At 39.1% G+C, this 24,732-nt stretch overlaps 1 protein-coding gene across 1 annotated transcript; it reads left to right on the plus strand.

Annotated features, from left to right (window-relative positions):
• Positions 1-17,633: 17,633 nt before the first annotated feature.
• On the plus strand, positions 17,634-22,740 carry LOC106607098 (retinal cone rhodopsin-sensitive cGMP 3',5'-cyclic phosphodiesterase subunit gamma). Its single transcript, XM_014203697.3, has 4 exons — positions 17,634-17,783; positions 19,906-20,063; positions 20,223-20,263; positions 21,841-22,740. The coding sequence occupies exons 2-4, from the start codon at positions 19,918-19,920 to the stop codon at positions 21,915-21,917; spliced, it is 264 nt and encodes an 87-aa protein (XP_014059172.1). The 5' UTR covers positions 17,634-17,783; positions 19,906-19,917; the 3' UTR covers positions 21,918-22,740.
• Positions 22,741-24,732: the final 1,992 nt, after the last annotated feature.

Raw genomic sequence — 24,732 nt, forward strand, 5'->3', positions numbered from 1 at the left:
TATAACATGTTTTATAATAATCCTAGTCCTGGTTCTACCTCTCATCATGTCTGAGTTAAACACCTGTACTTTTTACTGGGACACTTTCGCTCTTTCATATTTCCTAAGATTTCTTGCTTTTCATCTATATTTGATCAGATTCAATTTAATTTCCCTCCCACCTTTGGTGCACTCTGCCTTCTGACACTCTCTCTCGCCCCCTTCCTCTCTCCCCCTCTCTGTCGCCTCTCCCTCTCACCCCCCTCTCTCTCACCCCCCTCTCTCTCTGACCCTCTCTCTCACCCCCTCTCTCTCTGACCCTCTCTCTCTCACCCCCTCTCTCTCTCCCCTCACTCCCTCTGTCTGTCCGTGGTTTGTTGAGGTCTGTGTAATAACACGTGTTGGGCCACTAACACAACACGACAACACAGAATGTAACCAGCAAGTGACACACAGCCAGTCCACAGACAGACGGATACACAGAGCACAGATCACAGCAGGAATGTACTCAACAAACCCCATCAACTCCCTCTCTTTAGCAGACTCTCTCTATAGTTTAGAGATGGTCATGACAATGACATTGTCCACACTCATGTTCATTTATAGACTAACACAGTCATTACTCAGTGTAGTACTTCCGAGAACTGTTTAAGAATGATGAAATGTTGCATGTAAGGATTAACTATAAAAATATATAATGTTTTTTAAGCATTTTACAGGTAATCAGTGAGTTAGTTAACCCATGGAGATGGACTATGTTCAGGCCATATTCACTTGTGGATTAGACAGCATAAACCTATAGGCTGCATGTGAACTATATGACACAGCGAAGCCCTGATCATCTTTTCTCTAATCTCTCAGCTGTAGTTAGATGTAATGGTATGAAGCCCTTTACAGTCCCTGCTCAGTAGAGTTAGTCTGCCCTCTGCAGGTGGATAGTGGGAGGTGTCTGCATGTGGTCAGTGGAACCTTTTTTGCAGACAGTCCCCTGGCGTCCTTCTGTTGAGGTTTAATTGAAACAAGGTTGCCACAGATGAGTAAAGTCGGTGAAGGACAAGGACATTGTATTGCAATGTTTACAAAAATAGAATGACAGTAAAATTTGGGAGAAATATAAATGAGTTGTAAAATGTATTTAGATCAGAGACAGATACACACAGAACAGATTCGTACAGTATGCAGGCTATTTCAACACCATCCCTTTTGCTCTGAGCCTCTTTCATTTACGGTGGTTTGGAGTGCTTGCCAATCCCATAATTCCTCGCTTGCGGCCTCATTTCCTGTCCACATGCACCCTCCAGCCTCAACTCCCCTACCCTCGCCAGGAAGATCACCAGCCAACAGGGCTTGGCACTTGGAGGCCCATGCCTACATTGCTCCATTGCCACGGCGACAGAAAGGTCCTGTGCCAAACATATGGTTACAGAGAGAGAAACAGAATAGAGATGAATGGTATAGCAACATAATAATGACAGCAACTAGGAATAATGAACTGCATATCACTGTTTCCCTATGAGTATTTCCCAACCTCTCCCTAATTGCCTGTGTATCCTCCTCTTAGCTATCAGTAAACAGCTGTCAGTGACAATCTGAGAGTGGCTTAAAGGTTATTCCCTGTTTTCCTCTTTTCACCATCTGATGCTTTGCCTCCCATCACTCCCTGTCACATTTTAGGGTTTTTCTCTCTCTCTCTCTCGCTATCCTCATTTCATCTCTCAGCAACATTTTTCTCTTTCTCTTTCTCTCTCTCCCTCTCACACACACACACACACACACCCTCTATCTCGCTCTCTCTCTCCATCTATCTGTACATTTTCAACAGTGTGTGTGTGACACTGAGAGTGAGACCAATACCACTGAACCACAAGGCTGGACTGAAGTATGGGAGGAGGAGGAAATCTGGGGAAGTTCAATATAGACTCTACGCTCCATGAGCCAACAGTCTGAACATCCACTTAAGCAGGGTTGGGAAGTCCGTTACATGTAAGGGATTACAAAACACGGTAACTATAATCCGTAACGTTACAAGCAAAAAAACTGTAATCGGATTACAGATACTTTTGAAAAACTAGATAATTACTTCAAGGATTACATTCAGAAAGGATGTTTACAACCAAAATAATCTTTGACACTTCTCTGTTTTCTTAATGACATTCAAATCAGCATTGAAAAAAGGCGCAAATTTAAGTTTGTTCTACCTGAGCGAGTCTGACCACAAGTCAAAGACCACTATGGCGACACACCAAATGTGTTTGATGGATCATGGGAAAAGAGCAGGAATAGGCTTTTGTAGGCTACAGTTCAAGCTATGTCTTCAAATGGTGCGACTGCTGTCGGCGTCCAAAGATGATCCAATTTGAATAAACGCTTGGAGGTAAGGATGACAGCAGTGGTGTAGTCTACGGCGACACGGATATAATTTATTATTGATCAAAGCATGCCATTCCATGAGCACAGCATTCATTTTTCAACTTGAATCAATGAGCCCAATCAGTTCACCATGACAACAAAATCATAAACAACAGAGTAGGGCTGGCTAATAAGTCCTTAGTTTTGGTGCTCAGGTAAAACATTATGGCTAATCTATGCTTCCATATTTCCAAGTCCTATTCTTGAAGATCAAGGGGTATAACATTTATTAGAATAACTGGAATTCTGATAGACTTTGGTTTTTAATGTAAGGATATAATTGAATCGTATTATTATATCTAGTAGAAAGTGATGGGTTAGAAGAAGCCTACTTAACCAACCCTTAAAGTAAAATGTAACATCCATATATGGCCAGCTATGTAAACTTTAATATTGATTTATCCTGCAATAGATGTGGTTCAATTGGTAACATACATTTTTTTTTTCTTCTAATGCCTCTTAAGCGGAAAGTAATCTAAAAGTAACTGGATGTAATCAGATTACATTACTGAGTTTGGGTAATCCAAAAGTTAAGTTACTGATTACAATTTTGGACAGGTAACAAGTAACTGTAACGGATTACATTTAGAAAGTGACCTACCCAACCCTGCACTTAACACACAAATAGCCTGAATGACAGGGGGATAAATATACCCAGTGTTGTTTGACATGCTTTTAAAAAATGACATATGCAGTAATTAGATAGTATAGCAAAATATTATCTGGATATATGTATCGTTCATTGGTGTGTTCTATTCAGTAAGAGATACATGTGTAATAGGGGTATGCTAAGGGTATGCTTAGCTGTGACTGTGTCTATAATCTCTCGTGGGCAGACTTCGCAAACATTACGCAAGACTTACTGTGCCTACAAAGGTCTTTAGAAAATCTTTGCTTTAGGTTCACTGAGTTTGTTTTCTCCTGATTTGTTTACTGTTGCACTGCAGGTATTGTCTGCCACAGATTAAAAGTAAACATTGCATTTTTTATTACATTGAAGCCTACATGTGGAAGTTGTTGGTTCGTTATAGCTTCTTTGTTTGGCTTAGAAAGAACCTGTGCTGTAGCAGACAACACTACTGGGAAAGAGTAAATGGCGAGCCAAGAAATACCCTGGATACAGGATTTGATAATGACACTTGACAAGTCCTATCAACCATTTCCCCCTGTTTTTAAAGAGACAGACCCATCTAAAGGACTTTGAGCTAGAGAACGTGAGGTGGACTTTTGAGAAATATTTAGTTGATGTACAGTATTAAGACATATGGCACATTGTATGTGTAATTGTTTTGCAAAGAGTTTGGCTTGAATAGTCATCCAATGACCTGTGTGTCTGTGTTTGAGGGAGGAGCATGCATTAACGCTCTCACAATTCAACTGAACCCACTTTGTGAAAGCTATTTTTCCCTTGATCAAATTAAATGACGTATTGGTCTTGGGTACTGTAAAACTCCCGCCAGGTAGACCCCCCCGCTTCCAGTTTTCAGAATAAGTCATGTGGGCGTGGTTATATACACTGAGTATAGCGAACATTAAGAGCACCTTCCTAATATTGAGTTGCACCCCCTTTAGCCCTCAGAACAGCCTCAATTCATCAGGGCATGTCCTCCACAAGGTGTAGAAAGTGTTCCACAGGGATGCTGGCCCATGTTGACTTCAATGCTTTCCACAGTTGTGTCAAGTTGGCTGGATGTCCTTTGGGTGGTGGACCCTTCTTGATACACATGGGAAACTGTTGAGCGTGAAAAACCCAGCAGCGTTGCAGGTCTTGACACCAACTGGTGCGCCTGGCACCTACTAACATACCCCGTTCAAAGGCACTGACACCCTCTGAATGGCACACACACAATCCATGTCTCACTTGTCTCAAGGCTTAAAAATCCTTCTTTAACCTGTCTCCTCCCCTTCATCTACACTGATTGAAGTGGATTTAACAAGTGACATCAATAAGGGATCATAGTTTTCACTTGGTCAGTCAGTCTATGTCATGAAAAAATATGTTTTGTATACCCAGTGTTTATGCTATATCGGGTTCAATTCAGTTCCAGTCATTATGTTTTGAACCCAACATCCGAGGATGTATACAATGGAAAATAACAAAATCTGTAACCAATTAGATTGAATAGTAAAAGTCTACGTATGGCAAGTAAATACATTGACTATTTGCTGTAATGTTCAATGATCAGAAATGAAACCAAAATTAACTGTTTCTCATTTCTCATTAAAGTTGTATTTTATTGGTGGGTTAGGTTGGTCTGTTTTAACTGAATATGGCTCTGAAATAGGATTTTAGTATAAATCTCTAATTTCAATCCAAACGAATGCATTTTTTACCACATTTAAAGGATAGCCAAAGTCTTAGACTCCATGAGAAAACCTCAGAGATGTAAAAGCAGAATGTAAGGAGACGACGGGGAACCTCAAGTGTATAAAATTAAATGAGACTGCAATATGAGAAATCACATCAGATCAAATCAAAGGCATAATTTCCCCCTCAGTGTTCTGTTTCTTCCATGCATGCACGCACAAGCACACACACACACACGCACGAACAAGCCCCCCCACACACACACACACACACAGCCCCACACACACACACACACACACACACACACACACACACACACACACACACACACACACACACACACACACACACACACACACACACACACACACACACACACACACATATACACACAGACACACAGAGACACCCTTTCCCTCATATTCTTCTCATAGCTTGGATTAAGAGCCTATTTGTGGCTAGAAAGCATCATTAGCCCACCGTGTATACATGGCTTGGCTTAGCATCGTTTCCATATGGTGTGCACGTCATCCCTCTGTCACAGGTCCAGGCTCTCAGACACAGTGGTGTAAAGTACTTATGTAAAAATACTTGAAAGTACTACTTAAGTAGTTTTTTTGGGTAACTGTACTTTACTTTTTATATTTTTGACAACTTTTACTTCACTACATTCTTAAAGTACTTTTTACTCCATACATTTTCCCTGACATGCAAAAGTACTTGTTACATTTTTAATGCTTAGCAGGACAGGAAAATTGTATAATTCACGCACTTAAAGAGAAAATCCCTGGTCATCCCTACTGCATCTGATCTGGTGGACTAGACACAAATCCTTTGTTTGTAAATTATGTCTGAGTGTTGGAGTGTGCCCCTGGCTATCTGTAAATTAAATATATATATAATATAAAGAATTAATATAAAGAATTTGAAATTATTTATACTTTTACTTTTGATACTTAAGTATATCTTAGCAATTACATTTACTTTTGATACTTAAGTATATTTCAAACAAAACACTTTTAGACTTTTACTCAAGTAGTATTTTGCTGGGTGACTCACTTTTACTTGAGTCTTTTTTTATTAAGGTATCTTTACTTTTACTCAAGTATGACAATTGGGTACTTTTTCCACCACTGCTCTGACGTCAGGGCCCTGATTTTGTCATATCCAATTAGTACCTGCGCTGAGGGGAAACACTCAGTCCAATCTAAGTGTCCTGGCTTTAATACCCATAGAAAGCCTTAAAGCCCAGATTACAACTACTGCTCTCTATCTCATCTCTTCAACTTGACCTTTTTCAACTTCACCCCTCCATCACGCTTTCTCTTTAATTCTCTTCCTTTCTCTCCCCTTCTCCATGTTTCTAGAATCGACACCTTTCTGTGCTGCCTCCTCCATGCACTGTGTGACTTCCCTTGAGATTAGGGTTGCACTGATTTCCTAAGTATTGTGCACCCCTTTCTGTTCAACCAGTCATGGTTACCATGTTGATGCTAAGAAGTGGTTCTTGTTATTTTGGGAGTGTAGGAGATGGATTGGGCGTTGAATGATAAGACAGTCCCCTTGTGAAGTGCCCTTTAAAACAAGCATGCTATCAGATCCCAAGCGGATCAAAACGGCATACTGCAGTGACTCACTCCTATCTATTTCTCATCTTCTCCCTCTATATCTTTAATCTCCCGCTTCTTCCCTCTCTCATTTTTTTAACAATTTGTGGCTGATTTCTAACTTCAAAGCCAAGGTCACGTTCATGAAATCTCACAGTGTATGACAACCTGAATCTCAATGTAGATTTCCCTGTTTGTAATTCAAAATGTTGGAAGCAGCACAGCTATTTGCAAACCCTCACGTTACTGAACACAAATGAACATGTCATACACGTCCAGTCTCACTGGAGAGTTAAAAACCCAACAGGATTCTGTGACTCCAAGTACCTAGTAGCTATAATTGGTCAGAGAAAGGTGGTATTTATACTTCAAGTGAATATCTTCTGCTAGGCCTTCAATGTGGTAAGAAGGAGACTAAGTAGGATCTGAAGACACAATGTGAATCACAATGGCAGCTGCAAGACTATACAGTACCTTAAAATCACAGCCAGAAACAGTTTCCAGTTTGAATCTAAATTGATCATATAAAAACATTGAATGTGAAACGATCTATCTGCATATATTCCTTTTTAAAGGTTGTGTTGATGTATTTCTATTGTTCCAGTGTATCTTGTATCATTCACAGTAGGCCTATTTCTATTGTTCCAGTGTATCTTGTATCATTCACAGTAGATCTATTTCTATTGTTCCAGTGTATCTTGTATCAATCACAGTAGATCTATGTCTTTGTCATTCTGTCATTTGAGCAACAGGGGCTGCAGATCAAAATGAGCTTGCGCTAAATCCGGTGTAATGTATGACATTTGTGCACTTTTGTGAAAACTGTCACATGCTCCCTGACAAATGAATGAATTAAATATTGCAGTTGTCATTCACACAGCCTAATATGGACATTAACACAACTGGCACCTAACAACTTAAGTGCAGAATTTTGTCAAATACAGTTTTAGTCTAATTAAACATTTTTGAATGATCATTCTGTAAATAATTTGTGACCTTGTCATGAATTCATTAATTATTAATTATTGTGATTCTCCCATAGTGTCTACTTTCTACACTGGTGTCTGGACTGGTTAACTGACACGATTAAGAATTACATAACGACAAGACACATACATTTGGGAGGATTATTGACACAGTGATAATTTATACTGATACTACAGCTTCATAATCAACGTAAGCTAAATAATGTCTATAACAGTGGCTTTTAAAGCTGCAATATGTCACTTTTTGGGCAGCCTGACCAAATTCACATCGAAATGTAAGTTATAGAGCTGTCATTCTCTTTGAAAGCATGTCTAAGAAACGGTAGATCTGTTCTATGTACCACTATTTCTTTGCTTCCCAGTCTTACATTTTGTTTTCACTTCTTTTACTTTGGGTTTGTACACCAGCTTCAAACAGCTGAAAAGAAAATATTTTTGGTTATGGAAAATATATTTTATAGTGGTTTAGATGGTACAATGATTCTCTACACTATACTTGCTTGTTTGTCACAAACTGAAATTAGGCGGACTATTAGAACTTTAGCAACCAGGAAATGGTGGAGCGATTTCTGCAAAGGGCATCTTTAATTTTTCAGTTATATATATATTTTTTTTAAATACAGCCTAATGGGGTTAAAGCATTGGTGACTTGTATCGAGCATGTTTGTAGTGATTTTAAATTGGATTCAATTATGTTGATTCGCCTACTACTGACACAATATAGGCAACACAATATCTGATCCACACCCACATACAAATCAGTCCAATATTGTGATAGGAATGAAAAAGATGTGAAGACTGTCTGCGCGACAAGTGATTTTTAACAACAATGTGTATCATTCTTGAGCTGTGGTGGACTGCGGTGCTTAAAATTCTAATGCAAACAAACTACAAATAATCCATGAGCCAGAGGGGTCGGTCGGGCTCACTTGGGTTGACGATATCTCATTGTGATTTTCTTGAAATGTCCTTTGAGTTGGAAAATGTGTGATAGCAGTGCAGCAATGGGAGCTTTCTCTGTGTTATCACTCTTTCTTTCATCCCTCCATCCCATTCATTTCTCCCATAGGGATTTTAATCTATGACAATGTCACTATACAACAAGTTATTGCTCACGTATACCCTTTAATCATATATCATTGGAAAGTTTAGATCCACAGTTATCCATGAGACACATTTTTTTGTGCCATTGACATTAGGATGTTGAAACCTTAGCTTATATCTGCCTCACTACATGGAATTCTTTCAAATTTCATATGATTTAAGGGTTTATGTGAGCAATAACTTGTTGTATACTGACATAGTTTGTCAAAGGTTAAAATCCCTATTGGGAAAATGTATGGGATGGAGGAATGAAAGAACGAGGCTCTCATTGCTGCACATTTTCCAACTCTAGGGACATATACCTTCAAGGACTAAAACAGCAAATCCTGATAATTTGGTTGTTGCCATGGTAGCAAGAGATTTTGTCCAGAACTGAAGAGGGTGAGGATTTTGGGATTCCACACTACAAAGCGAAAAGGAGCTTCATTGAATTAATAAAACATTAAAACAATCTAGTTTTTGAATTAAAAATTGCTAGCTCTTTTCTTTTATATATTTATTGGGATAAATGTACATGAAAATAGCCTAAAAGCTTCAAACATAAAGTGCCAGAAAATATTCACACCCCTTACCTTTTTCCACATTTGTTGTGTTACAGCCTGAATTTGAAATGGATTACATTTAGATGTTGTGTCACTGATCTACACACAATAACCCATAATTATGTTTTTGGAAATGTTTATAAATTAATAAAAAATGAAAAGCTGAAATGTCTGGAGTCAATAAGTATTCAACTCCTTTGTTATGACAAGCCTTAAGTTCAGGAGTAAACATTTGCTTAACAAGTCACATAATACATTGCATGGACTCACGCTATGTGCAATATGTGTTTAACATGATCTTTGATTGACAACCTCATCTCTGTTCCCCACACATACAATTATCTATAAGGTCCCTCAGTCGAGTAGTTTTCCAATGCCTCGCAAAGAATGGCACCTATTGGTAGATGGTGACGTTATTAATTACACTTTGGATGGTGTATCAAAACACCCAGTCTCTACAAAGATACAGTGGTCGTTCCTAACTCATTCACCGGAGAGGAAGTAAACCGCTCAGGGATTTCACAATGAGGCCAATAGTGACTTTAAAACAGTTACAGAGTTAGGAGAAAACTGAGGATGGATCAACAACATTGTACTCACTCCATAATACTAAAATAATTGACAGAGTGAACAGAAGGAAGCCTGTACAAAATAAAAATATTCCAAAACATGCATCCTGTTTGCAACAAGGCACTAAACTATTACTGCAAAAAATGTGGCAAAGCAATACACTTTTTGTCCTGAATACAAAGTGTTATGTTTGGGCCAAATCCAATGCAACACATTACTGAGTATCCCTCTCCATATTTTCATGAATTCACCTTTCAGCGGGACAATAACCATAAACACAAGGCCAAATCTACACGGGGTTGCTTACTAAGAAGACAGTAAATGTACGAGTTACAGTTTTGACTTAAATCTACTTAAAAATCTATGACAAGACCTGAAAATGGTGGTCTAGCAATGATCAACAACCAATTTGACAGAGATTGAAGAATTTGAAAAGAATAATGAGCAAATTTTGCACAATCCAGGTGTGGAAAGCTCTAAGAGACTTACCCAGAAAGACTCACAGCTGTAATTGCTTCCTAATTTGCTTCTACAAAGTATTGACTCAGGGGTGTGAATACTTATGTAAATGCAATATTTCTGTATTTCATTATTTGCTAACATTTCTAAAAACATGTTTTTTACTTTGTCATTATGGTGTGTAGATGGGTGAGAGAGAAAAAAATATTGAATCAATTTTGAATTTAGGCTGTAGCAAAACAAAATGTGGAATAAGTCAAGGTGTATGAATACTTTCTGAGGGCACTGTATTAAATTCCTTTTTATATGAGAAAAAATGTCAGAATTATTAAAGGCAATTCTCTCTTTCTCTCTCTAGGAAGTGTGTCAGTTTAGAAATGTGTCAATAAGGTGACAGGTCAGTGTGGGTATTCTATTTCAGGGTTGCTTGGTGATGGTGATTAAGGGGGATACGAAGGATTATATGCAGTGTCACACATCTCACATGGTCTATCTGTCCAGACACCTTTAGTCTAGAACTGGGTGAGCTGAAACAAAGCTCCTCTCTTCCAGACAGTCCCATATGTTGATATTGGTTGATACCTATTGAAAAGGATATACTGTATGATACAGGGCTTACTTAAAAGGCATAATCCATGTAGGTTCTCTGTCCCATTTGGCAATGTTATAAACTACACCCATAATGAACCTGAGACTAAATAAAAACAAACCAGTGCACCCAGTTCCTCTTCTTCATTTGTTTTGTGCAAAGAGGAACAGTGGCATAAGATTCCAGCCTTATAATTGACTAGTGCCATATAAATTGGTGTATAGGATAATGGATATCAAGAGTATAAACTGGTTGACTACACTAGACCTATGTCGGCAGATGAGTTAGAGACACCTGTAACAGCTTTTAAATGTTAGCTTGTGGTCAGGTTAGGGCTGGGCAATATTGCTTAAAAACTCATATCTTGTTTTTTTCAAACTTATGGGCGATTAACGATATATAATACCAGTCAAAAGTTTGGACACGCCAACTCATTCAAGGGTTGCACACGAGCAATGGACATTAGACCGATGGAAATCTGTCCTTTAGTCTGATGAGTCCCCATTTGAGCTATTTGGTTCCAACCGCTGTGTCTTTGTGAGATGCAGAGTAGGTGAACGGATAATCATGTGTGGTTCCCACCGTGAAGCATGGAGGAGGAGGTGTGATGGTGCTTTGCTGGTGACACTGTCTGTGATTTATTTAGAATTCAAGGCACACTTAACCAGCATGGCGACCACAGTATTCTGCAGCGATACGCCATCCCATCTGGTTTGCGCTTAGTGGGACTATCATTTGTTTTTTCGACAGGACAATGACCCAACACACCTCCAGGCTGTGTAAGGGCTATTTGACCAAGAAGGAGAGTGATGGAGTGCTGCATCAGATGACCTGGCCTCCACAATCACCTACCCTCAACCCAATTGAGATGGTTTGGGATTAGATGCACTGCAGAGTGAAGGAAAAGCAGCCAACAAGTGCTCAGCATATGTGGGAACTCCTTCAAGACTGCTGGAAAAGCATTCCAGGTGAAGTTAGTTGAGAGAATGCCAAGAGGGTAAAAAAGCTGTCATCAAGGCAAAGGGTGGCTATGTTGAAGAATCTAAAATATAAAACATATTTTGATTTGTTTAACACTTTTTTGGTTACAACATGATTCCATATGTGTTATTTCATAGTTTTGATGTCTTCACTATTATTCTACAATGTAGAAAATAGTCAAAACATACAAAAACTCAAGAATGAGTAGGTGTCCAAACTCCCTGTGGCTCAGTTGGTAGAGCATGGTGTTTGCCACGCCAGCATGGTGTGTGCAACGCCAGGGTTGTGGGTTCGATTCCCACAGGGGGCCAGTACAAAAAAATGCATGAAATGAAGTGTATATTACTGTAAGTCGCTCTGAATAAGACCATCTGCTAAATGACTAAAATGTAAAAATGTACTGTATATCTACATTTAAAAAAAGTGTTTTCTCTAAATACGCTTTGTTGTACAATTAAAAGGTAAAATACACTGCATTTAAAACAGTCAGCAATAATGTTTAAATTCAGAGCTTGTGAAATTACACATAGGCTGAATATAAGCCTTCCACAACCATAAGACCCACTAATCATTTAATAATTTAATCAAAATAGTTGTACCTGCTTTTTTGTGCAATAGTCATTGATCTGGTTTTCAGTTCTGTCTATAAAAAGTGCCTTTTTGTAAAATATTTAACCAGAACCATGCATAATGCACATTCACTAATAATGTAGCAGGTATTATAGAAAATGTACACCGGTCTCATTAACAATCTCTCAAGCAAAAGCCCACGCGCAAGTGAGTAGCCAGCTAATATTTTTATTTCAAGTTTAGCCAAATTGGATCTAGGTATAATCACAAGCTTTGAATTCAGCTAACAAGGCAAAACAGTTGAATTGTTATGAACACAACCTTCTGTCCGTCTCCAACTGTTTGAACAGCATGCTTACCTGTCCAGTTTATTCAGATGTTGAAATCAAGTGGCCTACCTTATTTCTCAGAATGAGAACGAGTTGCCAATTCCTAATATAATTGTTTTATGCTTATTGTACATTTATAAAACACAGACTAAATAACTAGTATAACAATCTTTATTTGACTAAAATGCTGCTAGCGATACGTGGTACCGTAATGCGCGCGCGACAAACTGAGTATTCATTTTCCAGAATAAATGTCCATTGGTACATCCGTGCTCTGCTCGAAATTTGAGGAGTTTAAACATAAACAGTGTATGGTTCGAAAGGTTAACTTCTCCTTTATTACAGTAAAATAATGTATCCATGTGTTTCGGTGTCCATATGACCGATTCTGTTGGACCAAACCTCAAATGCAAATAGCGAGTTGAAACTGTTTGTCAGAGAGTAAGAAGTGATCACTCATCTTCGTTGTTGTGAGTGAGAGAAAGAGGCGAAGCTAGAGGTTTCACTCCCTCCAAAATCTGTCCAAAATAACTCCAATGCGTTTATGTGCGTTTATTTTTAACCAAGCTTGTCGCCTGCCTTCCCTCCTTTGGGACAATGACTCCCATTGTTAGCGTGGAGACATTAGCATCTCGTCATTATATACAGATCTCTGGTATAAATGGGAAGGTGCTCAACACAGAAGGAGTGAACTGGACGAGACAAAAAAAGACAACACGAGAACAATCGGACATAAACGCTAATAAAAACGAAAAAGACCAAAAAACACGATTCAGCGATACAGGCATTTGGAATATCTCCCAAAAACATACATTCAAATTAATCGAATTTATTCAATATATCGCCCAGCCTTAGGTCAGGTCCTCCCAGTCTGGACCATATTAAGAAACGGTGTGTTCTTAGTGTCTGGGAGACACTCTCCAGACGTCCATCAAAACTATCTGAGGGAGGAGAAACATATTGAATGAATGCCTGTATGCATGCAATGTACTCAATGCAGCACAGCACAAAGTGCTTTAACATAACACACAATCTGTATACATATACAGTTCAAGTAGGAAGTTTATATACACTTAGGTTGGAGTCATTAAACTTGTTTTTCAACCACTCCACAAATTTCTTGTTAACAAATTATAGTTTTGGCAAGTCGGTTAGAACACAATTCCAGTGGATCAGAAGTTTACATACACTAAGTTGACTGTGCCTTTAAACAGCTTGGAAAATTCCAGAAAATGATGTAATGTCTTTAGAAGCTTCTGATAGGCTAATAGACATAATTTGAGTCAATTGGAGGTGTACCTGTGGATGTATTTCAAGGCCTACCTTCAAACTCAGTACCTCTTTGCTTAACATCATGGGAAAATCAAAAGAAATCAGCCAAGACCTCAGAAAACAAATTGTAGACCTCCACAAGTCTGGTTCATCCTTGGGAGCCATTTCCAAATGCCTGAAGGTACCATGTTCATCTGTACAAACAATAGTACACAAGTATAAACACCATGGGACCACGCAGCCGTCATACCACTCAGGAAGGAGACGTGGAAGGAGACTTTGGTGCGAAAAGGAGACTTTGGTGCGAAAAGGAGACTTTGATGCGAAAAGTGTAAATCAATGCCAGAACAACAGCAAAGGACCTTGTGAAGTTGCTGGATGAAACAGGTACAAAAGTATCTATATCCACAGTAAAATGAATCCTATATCGACATAACCTGAAAGGCCGCTTAGCAAGGAAGAAGCCACTGCTCCAAAACCGCCATAAATAAGACAGACTACGGTTTGGAGAAATGTCCTCTGGTCTGATGAAACAAAAATAGAACTGTTTGGCCATAATGACCATCGTTATGTTTGGAGGAAAAAGGGGGATGCTTGCAAGCCGAAGAACACCATCCCAACTGTGAAGCACGAGGGTGGCAGCATCATGTTGTGGGGGTGCTTTGCTGCAGGAGGGACTGGTGCACTTCACAAAATAGATGGCATCATGAGGAGGAAAATGATGTGGATATATTGAAGCAACATCTCAAGACATCAGTCAGGAAGTTAAAGCTTGGTCGCAAATGGGTCTTCCAAATGGACAATGACCCCAAACATACTTCCAAAGTTGTGGCAAAATGGCTTAAGGACAACAAAGTCAAGGTATTGGAGTGGCCATCACAAAGCCCTGACCTCAATCCCATAGAAAATTTGTGGGCAGAACTGAAAAAGCGTGTGTGAGCAAGGAGGCCTACAAACCTGACTCAGTTACACCAGCTCTGTCAGGAAGAATGGGCCAAAATCCACCCAACTTATTGTGGGAAGCTTGTGGAAGGCTACCCGAAACGTTTGACCCAAGTTAAACAATTTAAAGGCAATGCTACCAAATACTAATTGAGTGTATGTAAACTTCTGACCCACTGGGAATGTGATGAAAGAAATAAAAGCTGAAATAAATCAAACTCTCTACTATTATTCTGACATTTCACATTCTTAAAATAAAGTGGTTATCCTAACTGACCTAAGACAGGGAATTTTTACTAGGATTAAATGTCAGGAATTGTGAAAAACTGAGTTTAAATGTATTTGGCTAAGGTGCATGTAAACTTCCGACTGTACACACCAAGACAGTTCATGTAGAATGCATACTGTGTATTTGTCTGTCTATGTACTGCCTATAGTAAAGTCAAACCCCATCCAGGTAAATCAGTGCTAATTTCTTAACCCCTGTGTAATCCAATTATCCAAGTATTACTGTTAGCGCACATAAAGAAAAGTCTGGGCCTGTGGTCTTAAAAGATTTACATATTGACCTACTAATTCTAACACCATGCTTTGACTTTCTGTTGCTTTTAAAGTTAAATGTCAGTGTTGTTTATGGAAAAATGTTTGTCAACATTTAATTGTCTTTTAACTGTCTGTTCAGACAGGTCATCACTAAGAGATCCCTAATCACATCAACTGTACTTAAATAACCTCTTGAGCTAAAGCTTCCTGACGTAGACTAATGCAACTTCTATTCTAGATGTTTCGTCGATATTGATTTCATCTGTGCACAGACAACAAAGTGAAAGACCAAGTGGTGTCTTCACAATGTATCAACAGAAAATGCATATTCTGTTTATCCAATGTTCTGTATGTAGTTACAGGATATTAGCTGTTTTTGTCACAGATCAATAATTGAACATAGAATCAAGATCTCTCTAAAGGGGTCAAGAAATGACCTAGTCCTAGCCTCATCAGGGACTGTCTGAGAGGCTGATCCATATCCATGCTTCAGATAAGGGTTTCTATAACTGGCCTGCCCTCAAAACCAGACCAGACCAGGGGTCTTGGTCAACATATCCAAGACTCAACTTGAGGAGCAATACGTATGGCTACTTTTTCTTCAGTAAAATCATTCATATCAAAACAAAAGATCCAAATTATATGAAATATCTCTTATGAGACACAGGACCGCTAAGGGCATGTTGTCAACTTTGCTACCAATTCACCAATTAATTAAGTACTGGTCCCCAGACCTCCATTATCAGGTACGTGATGAAGTACTGTATATGAAATAGCGTCAGCTTCCTTTAAGGGCCCTTGGTCTGCACTGCTTGGTCTGTCCTGTACCAAAGGGTAGGTCCATATTTGGCCACTTCACCATGCCAGACCTCTAGGTCAACATCCTTGCACGTCAGAGCTCTGTGGTTAGACTGTTGCCTCCTGTGACGATGTGGATTTTGCCAGCACGGTTCATTTACATTGACATTTTAGTCATTTAGCAGATGCTCTTATCCAAAGCGACTTACAGTTAGTACATTCATTTTAAGATAGCTAGGCGAGAACCACATATCACAGTCGTAGTAAGTATATTTCCCCATTAAATGGGCACCTTCCCATCTAATTATTCCTCATGGACATTAACATTTTACCACATATTCAACAAGGAAAAGTCAAATACAACCCTACACCCTCTCCCCATACAGAGGTTTTGATTCATGCTGCACTTTATTACTAATACAAATAGCACTGAAGAAATGAATGGGGTAAAAAGAGTTTGATGGTGTGTAATGATCACTAGTGCTACACTTAAATTGTACTGTCTAGAGTATAAACTATAGTGATTTGAGAATGATCTACTATTACAGTTTGTTGTATTTGTTCTAAAACAAACTTCAGAACTATGTGCTTACAGTTAGCTCTGAAACATTCATAAAAATCACTGATTGTTTGAATGTCCTTGATACAGTAAGATGCTGCGTGGTGATTGGATATATAGCTAAAAGTATTAGACTCACAGTATGTAGTCACATACTAGAAAAGGATAATCTTACGCAATGCAGATTCTCAGTACTTCCTCAATGCTCTGACGTATATAACGAATACTGCAAGACGGACATGACGACTAACTTGGTTTTCAGTTAACTTGGAATAAAAATTCTAGCCAATTACGAGTAATGGAATTGATCCATTATTCATTTTATCCACAAACAAAATCCATTCTGAAAAATGTTGCTATTTTTTGCTATTGGCTTCAATGTTGGTTTAATCAGAAATGTTTTGATGGTATTTCTGATGGTAAATTACAGGTAGGACTATATACCAGCTGTAACAGGACTGTTAAAGAATGCCACCTGCAAAAATACACTGAATACAGACACACTGATTATCACCAAGTAAAATAACTTTAGTAAATTGACCCCTAACCTACATGACAAGTCAGGAAATGTTCTTTATTTTTCAGGTGTGTTTGTGTGTGTGTTATTTTTTTATTTTACTAGAGCTATCGGTGTATCTTAGGTAAAATATCCCACTCAAGCAACAAAATAGTTGTCAGGAGAAGATAGTGGTCTAAGCGTACCACCTGATCACAATGACCAAGGAACATCATGAATGACAACACAGTCTTTAAAGACCAATCAGTGACAACGCAGACTCTTTAAAGACCAATCAGTGACAACGCAGACTCTTTAAAGACCAATCACAGTGACAACGCAGACTCTTTAAAGACCAATCAGTGACAACGCAGACTCTTTAAAGAGCCATCACATGGACCAGGAACGCAACCACATACAGACAATGTCGACTCCTTTGACAAGCCTGACACAGGCGTGCCAAGGCTTAATTGGATAAGTTAGTTAAAAACGACCGTATTGACCTTACTCACTGATGCCCCCACCTCCTCTGATGTCCAGGAATGGAGGTGGGGGGAGGGTGGTGAAGGAGCTGGCTGACCTTTTTGGAGACCATGTGACTGGAAACCAGGAGACTGCAGGATTAAGAATCGGGTATTTAAATGAAGGCCGGTTCCTTGTATTCATTTTGCTCTTGGACTGACATGCAGCAGTAGCTCTCATTTCGAGACAGAAGCTTCTTGGAACATTTGTGAAATTAGGTGAGGCAGAGACTTTTTATGTATTTATTTATTTTTATTTAACCCTTATTTTCCAGGTAGGTTGACTGAGAACACAATCTCATTTACAGCAGCGACCTTGGGAACAGTTACGGGGGGGGACTCCTTATTGCTACTTTTCTTTATTATTCCTTAGAAATAATACATTACTACTACTTAATTACTTATTGCTAAAATAGATTAATACATTAGTGCTACAGTATAAGTACAAATAACTTGTAAAGGAAGAATAAAGTAAAAGTTCTAAGAGTATCAAGCAGGAACAACTAAGATTGTGATTGATTGACTCATGCAAATCTAACACCTGTAGCCATGGTGCAGAATGTACATGCATTTGTAAGTGTAGCTCAACTGCTCAATTGAGAATTCTAGCACGATAGCAATGAGTGTACATTCAGATTGGGGAGTGAAACAATGGAATATGGACACAGTGCTTGGAGGAATCCATTTGTGTGGTAGACAGCAGTCCACATAGCTACAAACGTGTGCATCTTGTCTCTAAAATCATTGGCAGCAAGTTCCAATGTCCATACTAGAATACCATTAAGAAGGCATGCCCAATGCATTGCTTCACACTCAGTGTTGATATTGGAACAGTGAGATTTTATTTCTAATAGCGCAGTGGGAACTAGGTGGGAAAACATTTGTGCCAATCAATTGATAAATGACGTGACTGTAGAAACAGTTGACCTGTTAATTCTGCTCCTTAGGGGGAATTTTCAAAACCGCAGTGCAACATCTAAAAAGTTGTAAAACAATGACAGGATTTTCAATGTGCATCCAAAACCTCCAGTGGAAGGCAGATATCTGCGAGAGAGCAGACACCACATTCCTAGAGAGAGAGGCAAGACTTACCTGTTAGAAGCAGAGACTGAAATCACAACAACAGATGCTTTTGCACAGCTTTACAGATCTCTATCCACTCTGGATGGGCATTAGGCAGCAGCATAGGGAGAGCCAGATCTGTAAACTCATGCAGGTGCAGCATCTGTTGAGTTACATACTGTGTCCTGGTAAAGTGAGTTCCATCCACGTCATTATATTAACAGGATTATGTAGCTCCCAGGTACGGGGAAGGGGGTACTCAGGAGACAGATTAGGAGGATACTGCTTAAACGGATGAAGAAGAACATGAACAAGGACAGAGAGTTGTCCAGTATAGTGCCTGAGCCACTAAAGAGATTGGCAGGCCAGCCACTGCCGGTCTCAATACCATCATTAATTGATGTCCGTCCCGACTTCCTTACTAAGTCATAAGGATCAACCTTTTTTTCACTGACGACATCAAAGGCCAATGGGATCTAAAATCAGATGCACAGTAGTGAAGATATAATTTACAATAGTGTTACAATGCTATATGCATGTATATAAATTCAGTGGGGGCTAGTCAATTCAATACTTTAGTCAGGTCAAAATAATTGATAATGTAAAATCAGACATCCAAAAAGAAGAAGATGTCCATGCTAAGAAAGGAGAGTGGCCAGTGTCAAGACAATGTACCAACCCAAATGGGAAAGATGTTTTGAAAAATATATTATGGGGACTGAGAAATGAAGGAGGTGATTTCCCCCCTGCCTTCGTGATCTAAGCAATTGCGTGTGACTCAGAGGACATTCCTGGGATTTAAGAAGGGCAATTCATCAAATTGGGTTTTATATGGAATCAGAGATAATCTGGCTGTTTAGCCAAATCCCCCTAATCTATCCTGATTACCAGTAAAGTGGCTGGAGGGAGCCTGGCAGAGAGCTAGAGATTAGCAGAAAGACAGCAGTAGAGAAGAAGAGGGGGGGTGGACAGACCTGAAGTGAAGTAAAACTAGCCAAGATAGACGTAGAAAATGGGAGTGAGGATAATACAAGATATAGGGAAATTATAGACTTTCTAGCCAACACTATAACAGCTAACTACCTCTCTTTCTAATGGGATTCATTGGCTTGGGAAACATGTTTACATTACCAAAACAAGTGAAATAAACTAACATTTTAAAAAACTATCAGAAATTAAGAGTAATCATTACACTCCCAAAAATGTAAAAACAATACAGACATTTCAAATGTTATATTATGTACAGTCTTGTAACAATCTCTGTCTCTCTCTGTGTCAGACCTCAGCAGAAATGAACACAGCTCCCCCTGCAGGAAGTGCCCTGGCAACGCCCGCTGGAACAGCTGGCCCCACCACCCCCAAGAAGGGACCCCCCAAGTTCAAGCAGAGGCAAACCCGTACATTCAAGAGCAAGGCCCCCAAGCCTGGCCAGAAAGGGTGAGAATCTCTCTCTCTGTCATCACACATTCACACAGATACACACAAAAACCACACACAACCGTTCCACATATTCACACTAACAAGCACTTAGTTTGTATACAGACAAACAAATTCTATAATCTGTAAGATACAAACATGTTTCCTTGTCAATTGCAGATTTGGTGATGACATCCCTGGCATGGAGGGTCTTGGCACAGGTAATTTTGATATTCCATCTGCAATCATCAGTAGTCATGTTTGTTCATCTATATATTTGTATTTCTACTTTCAGTGCCTTCAGAAAGTATCATACCCCTTGAATTATCCCACATTTAGTTATGTTACAGCTTGAATTCAAAATGGATTAAATATCTCACACATCTACACACATCTACACACAATACCCCACAAAGACAAAGAGAAAACATCTTTCTAGACATTTTTGCAAATGTCATGAAAATAAGTATAAGTACATAAGTTTTCAGTCTTTTGAGTCAATACATGTTCAAATCACCTTTGGCAGCGATAACAGCTGTGAGTTTTTCTTGGTAAGTCTCAGAGTTTTGCACAATATTTTTCCATTATTATTTTAAAAATGTAGCTCTGATCAAGACAAACATTTTCAAGCAGATTTATGTCAAACTATAACTCGGACACTTAGGAACATACACTGTCTTCTTGGTAAGCAACTCCAGTGTAGATTTGGCCTTGTGTTTTAAGTTATTGCCCTGCTGAAATGTGAATTAATCTCCCAGTGTCTAGTGGAAGCAGACTGAACCAGGTTTTCCTCTAGGATTTTTCCTGTGCTTAGCTCCATTACGTTTCCTTTTAACCCTGTAAACTCCCCAGTCCTTAAAGATTACAAGCATACCCCTAACATGATGCAGCCACCACTATACTTGAAAATATGGAGAGTGATACTCAGTAATGTGTTGTATTGGACATAACACTTTGTAATCAGGACAAAAAGTGAACTGCTTTGCCACATTTTTTGCAGTTTTACTTTAGTGCCTTGTTGCAAACAGGATGCATGTTTTGTAATATTTTTATTCTGTACAGAGGTCCTTCTTTTCACTCTGTCAATTAGGTTAGTATTGTGGAGTAACTACAATGTTGTTGATCCATCCTCAGTTTTTTCCTATCACAGCCATTAAACTTTATAACCGTTTTAAAGTCACAATTGGCCTCATGGTGAAATCCCTGAACGGTTTCCTTCCTATCCGGCAACTGAGTTAGGAAGGACGCCTGTATATTTGTAAAGACTAGGTGTATTGATACACCATCCAAAGGGAAATTAATAACTTCACCATGCTCAAAGGGATACTCAATGTCTGCTTTTATTATTTTATAGGTGCCCTTTGTGATGAGGAATCGGAAAACCTCCCTGGTCTTTGAAGTTGAATCTAAGTTTGAAATTCACTGTTCGACTGAGGGACCATACAGATAATTTTATGTGTGGGGTACAGAGATGAGGTAGTCATTTAAAAATGATGTTAAACACTATTATTGCACACAGAGTGAGTCCATCCAAGAAAACGTATTGACTCAAGACATTTCAGATTTGAATTTTTTATTCATTTGTAATTTTTTTTTGAAAAACATAATTCCACTTTGACATTATGGGGTATTGTGTGTTTTAATCCATGTTCAATTCAGGCTGTAACAGAACAAAATGTGGAATACCTTCTGAAGACACTGTATATCGACAACCAAGACAACCAACAAGTGTTCCTTGCCCCTTTTCATCAACTGGACAATCAATACTAATTATTTATCCCTCTCTCATTCTGTCTAGACATAGCAGTGGTCTGCCCATGGGAGGCCTACGGCGACATGGAGCTCAGTGATCTGGCCAAATATGGAATCATCTAAGACTACTGCCTCCTGCCTTCCCTTAACCTCTCCACTCTTGACACTTCCCTCTGTCTTAGTCTGGCGCGCCACCATAAGGCGACTGGCCATCCCCCTAAAGTCGTCTCGTCACTCCACACTGTTCTTAAGTCTGTTGTGGTCAGGCACTGCAGCCTGAAAGACCACATATGGTGGGCAGATGGAACAATGAACTGTTAATTTTTATTATTATCATATAATAGTATTATACTGTATTTTATACAGGACATAAGAGATACTTGATGTGACACAACAAGACCACCCCCACCCCTCCTCTCTACAATAGCCTACCTCGGCTCCCCCTTCCCTCTGTCCTTTTATAATCACTCAGATCCCTTTAGTCCCCCAATTCCTCTGTGAACCATCAACCACATCAATGGACGCAAGCAAAAGACTAGCTATGACTAGCTTGTACTTGCTTATAGTCTACTACAGAAATGTAAATATGTCTCTGTTTCCAATGCAACCTCCACCTTCGTTACCCTCCCTTTTTACCCCAATCTCTTTTTTTTGCATTGTGTTTTTTACTTGTTGTTGATAAGGCGTGCTACTGTGAACACACAGGAAACGAAAGGGATGAGACCAGGGAGGAGGGTGTGTGATGCTTTGTCATAGATCATTATGGTGAAGACATTCCCTGTTATCCCTGTGGTGCTACCACACTGCCCCCTTCTTAGTGCACGCTATGCCACCAAACAAAATATAAATATATTGATGTGTTACACACACAAACACATTTATATGACGGAATGTGTATATGTGATTGTATGTCCTGATAGATACATTAAAGTTTTTATTTTCAATACTCATGTTGTCCTTTGCTCTTCTGTCATCTCTGAGAGAATATGAGAAAATACAACCCCTTCCATGATAGGGTATAAAATGAAAATCTGAGTATGTTATACTTTTCACAAATAACAGACATTCTTTTAAAGATCGTTCATTAAGAACAGCAATGAACATTCATAAGCATATAATTCAACCATATTTTTTCTACATTGCTCCACCATAGCAGACTGTAGTTTGAAACTTTAACAACATTTGTACAGTACCAATCAAATGTTTGGACACACCTACTCATTCAAGGATTTTCCTTTATTTTTACTATGTTCTACATTGTAGAAAAATAGTGAAGACATCAATACGATGAAATAACACATATGGAATCATGTAGTAACTAAAAAAGTGTTAAACAAATCAAAATCTATTTTCTATTTGAGATTCTCAAAGTAACCTCCCTTTGCCTTGATGACAGCTTTGCACACTCTTTGCATTCTCTCAACCAGCTTCATGAGGTAGTCACCTGGAATGCATTTCAATTAACTGGTGTGCCTAATTTGTGGAATTTCTTTCCTTCTTAATGCGTTCGAGCCAATCAGTTGTGTTGTGACAAGGTAGGGGTGGTATACAGAAGATAGCCCTATTTGGTAAAAGACCAAGTCCATATTATGGCAAGAACAGCTCAAATAAGGAAAGAGAAACGACAGTCCATCATTACTTTAAGACATGAAGGTCAGTCAATATCGGAAAATGTCAAGAACTTCGAAAGTTTCTTCAAGTGCAGTTGCAAAAAACATTAAGTGCTATGATGAAACTGGCTCTCATGAGGACTGCCACAGGAAAGGAAGACCCAGAGTTTCCTCTGCTGCAGAGGTTAAATTAATTACAGTTAACGGCAGCCTCAGATTGCAGCCCAAATAAATGCTTCACAGAGTTCAAGTAACAGACACATCTCAACATCAACTGTTCAGAGGAGACTGCATGAATCATGCCTTCATGGTCAAATTGCTGCAAAGAAACCACTACTAAAGGACACCAATAATAAGAAGAGACTTGCTTGGGCCAAGAAACATGAGCAATGGATATTAGACCGGTGGAAATCTGTCCTTTGGTCTGATGAGTCCAAATTTGAGATTTTTGGTTCTAACCGCTATGTCTCTGTGAGATGCAGAGTAGGTGAACGGATGATTTCCGCGTGTGTGGTTCCCACCGTGAAGCATGGAGGTGGAGGTGTGGTGGTGCTTTGCTGGTGACACTGTCTGTGATTTATTTAGAATTCAAGGCACACTTAACCAGCGAAACGAAACGCCATCCCATCTGGTTTGCGCTTAGTGGGACTATCATTTGTTTTTAAACAGGACAATGACCCCAAACACACCTCCAGGCTGAGTAAGGGCTATTTAACAAAGGAGAGGGATGGAGTGCTGCATCAGATGACCTGGCCTCCACAATCACCCAACCTCAACCCCAATTGAGATGGCTTTGGATGAGTTGGACCGCAGAGTGAAGGAAAAGCAGCCAACAAGTGCTCAGCATATGTGGGAACTCCTTCAAGACTGTTGGAAAAGCATTCCTCATGAAGCTGGTTAAGAGAATGCCAAGAGTGTGCAAAGCTGTCATCAAGGCAAAGGGTGGTTACTTTGAAGAACTCTAAAATATATTTTGATTTGTTTAACACTTTTTTGGTTACTACATGATTCCATGTGTTATTTCATAGTTTTGACATCTTCACTACTTATTCTACAATGTAGAAAATAGTAAAAATAAAGAAAAACCCTTGAATGAGTAGGCGTGTCCAAACTTTTGACTGGTACTGTATATATTTCTCACAACCAGTTACTATGGTAGGTTTTTCCCAAACATGTACATGTCCTTATCTCAGAGACACATCCAACTGTCACCAGTGTCTTACACAACAATGTCTCATTTCCATGACATACCAACCACAAATATTGAGTAATAATAATACAGTATGCCACTCTTGGAATATTCCAGACAATGTCCTGGGTGTTACATC

This window comes from Salmo salar, chromosome 06 (genome assembly GCF_965601325.2).
Source record: "Salmo salar chromosome 06, fSalSal1, whole genome shotgun sequence".
In the NCBI taxonomy this organism is placed as follows: domain Eukaryota; kingdom Metazoa; phylum Chordata; class Actinopteri; order Salmoniformes; family Salmonidae; genus Salmo; species Salmo salar.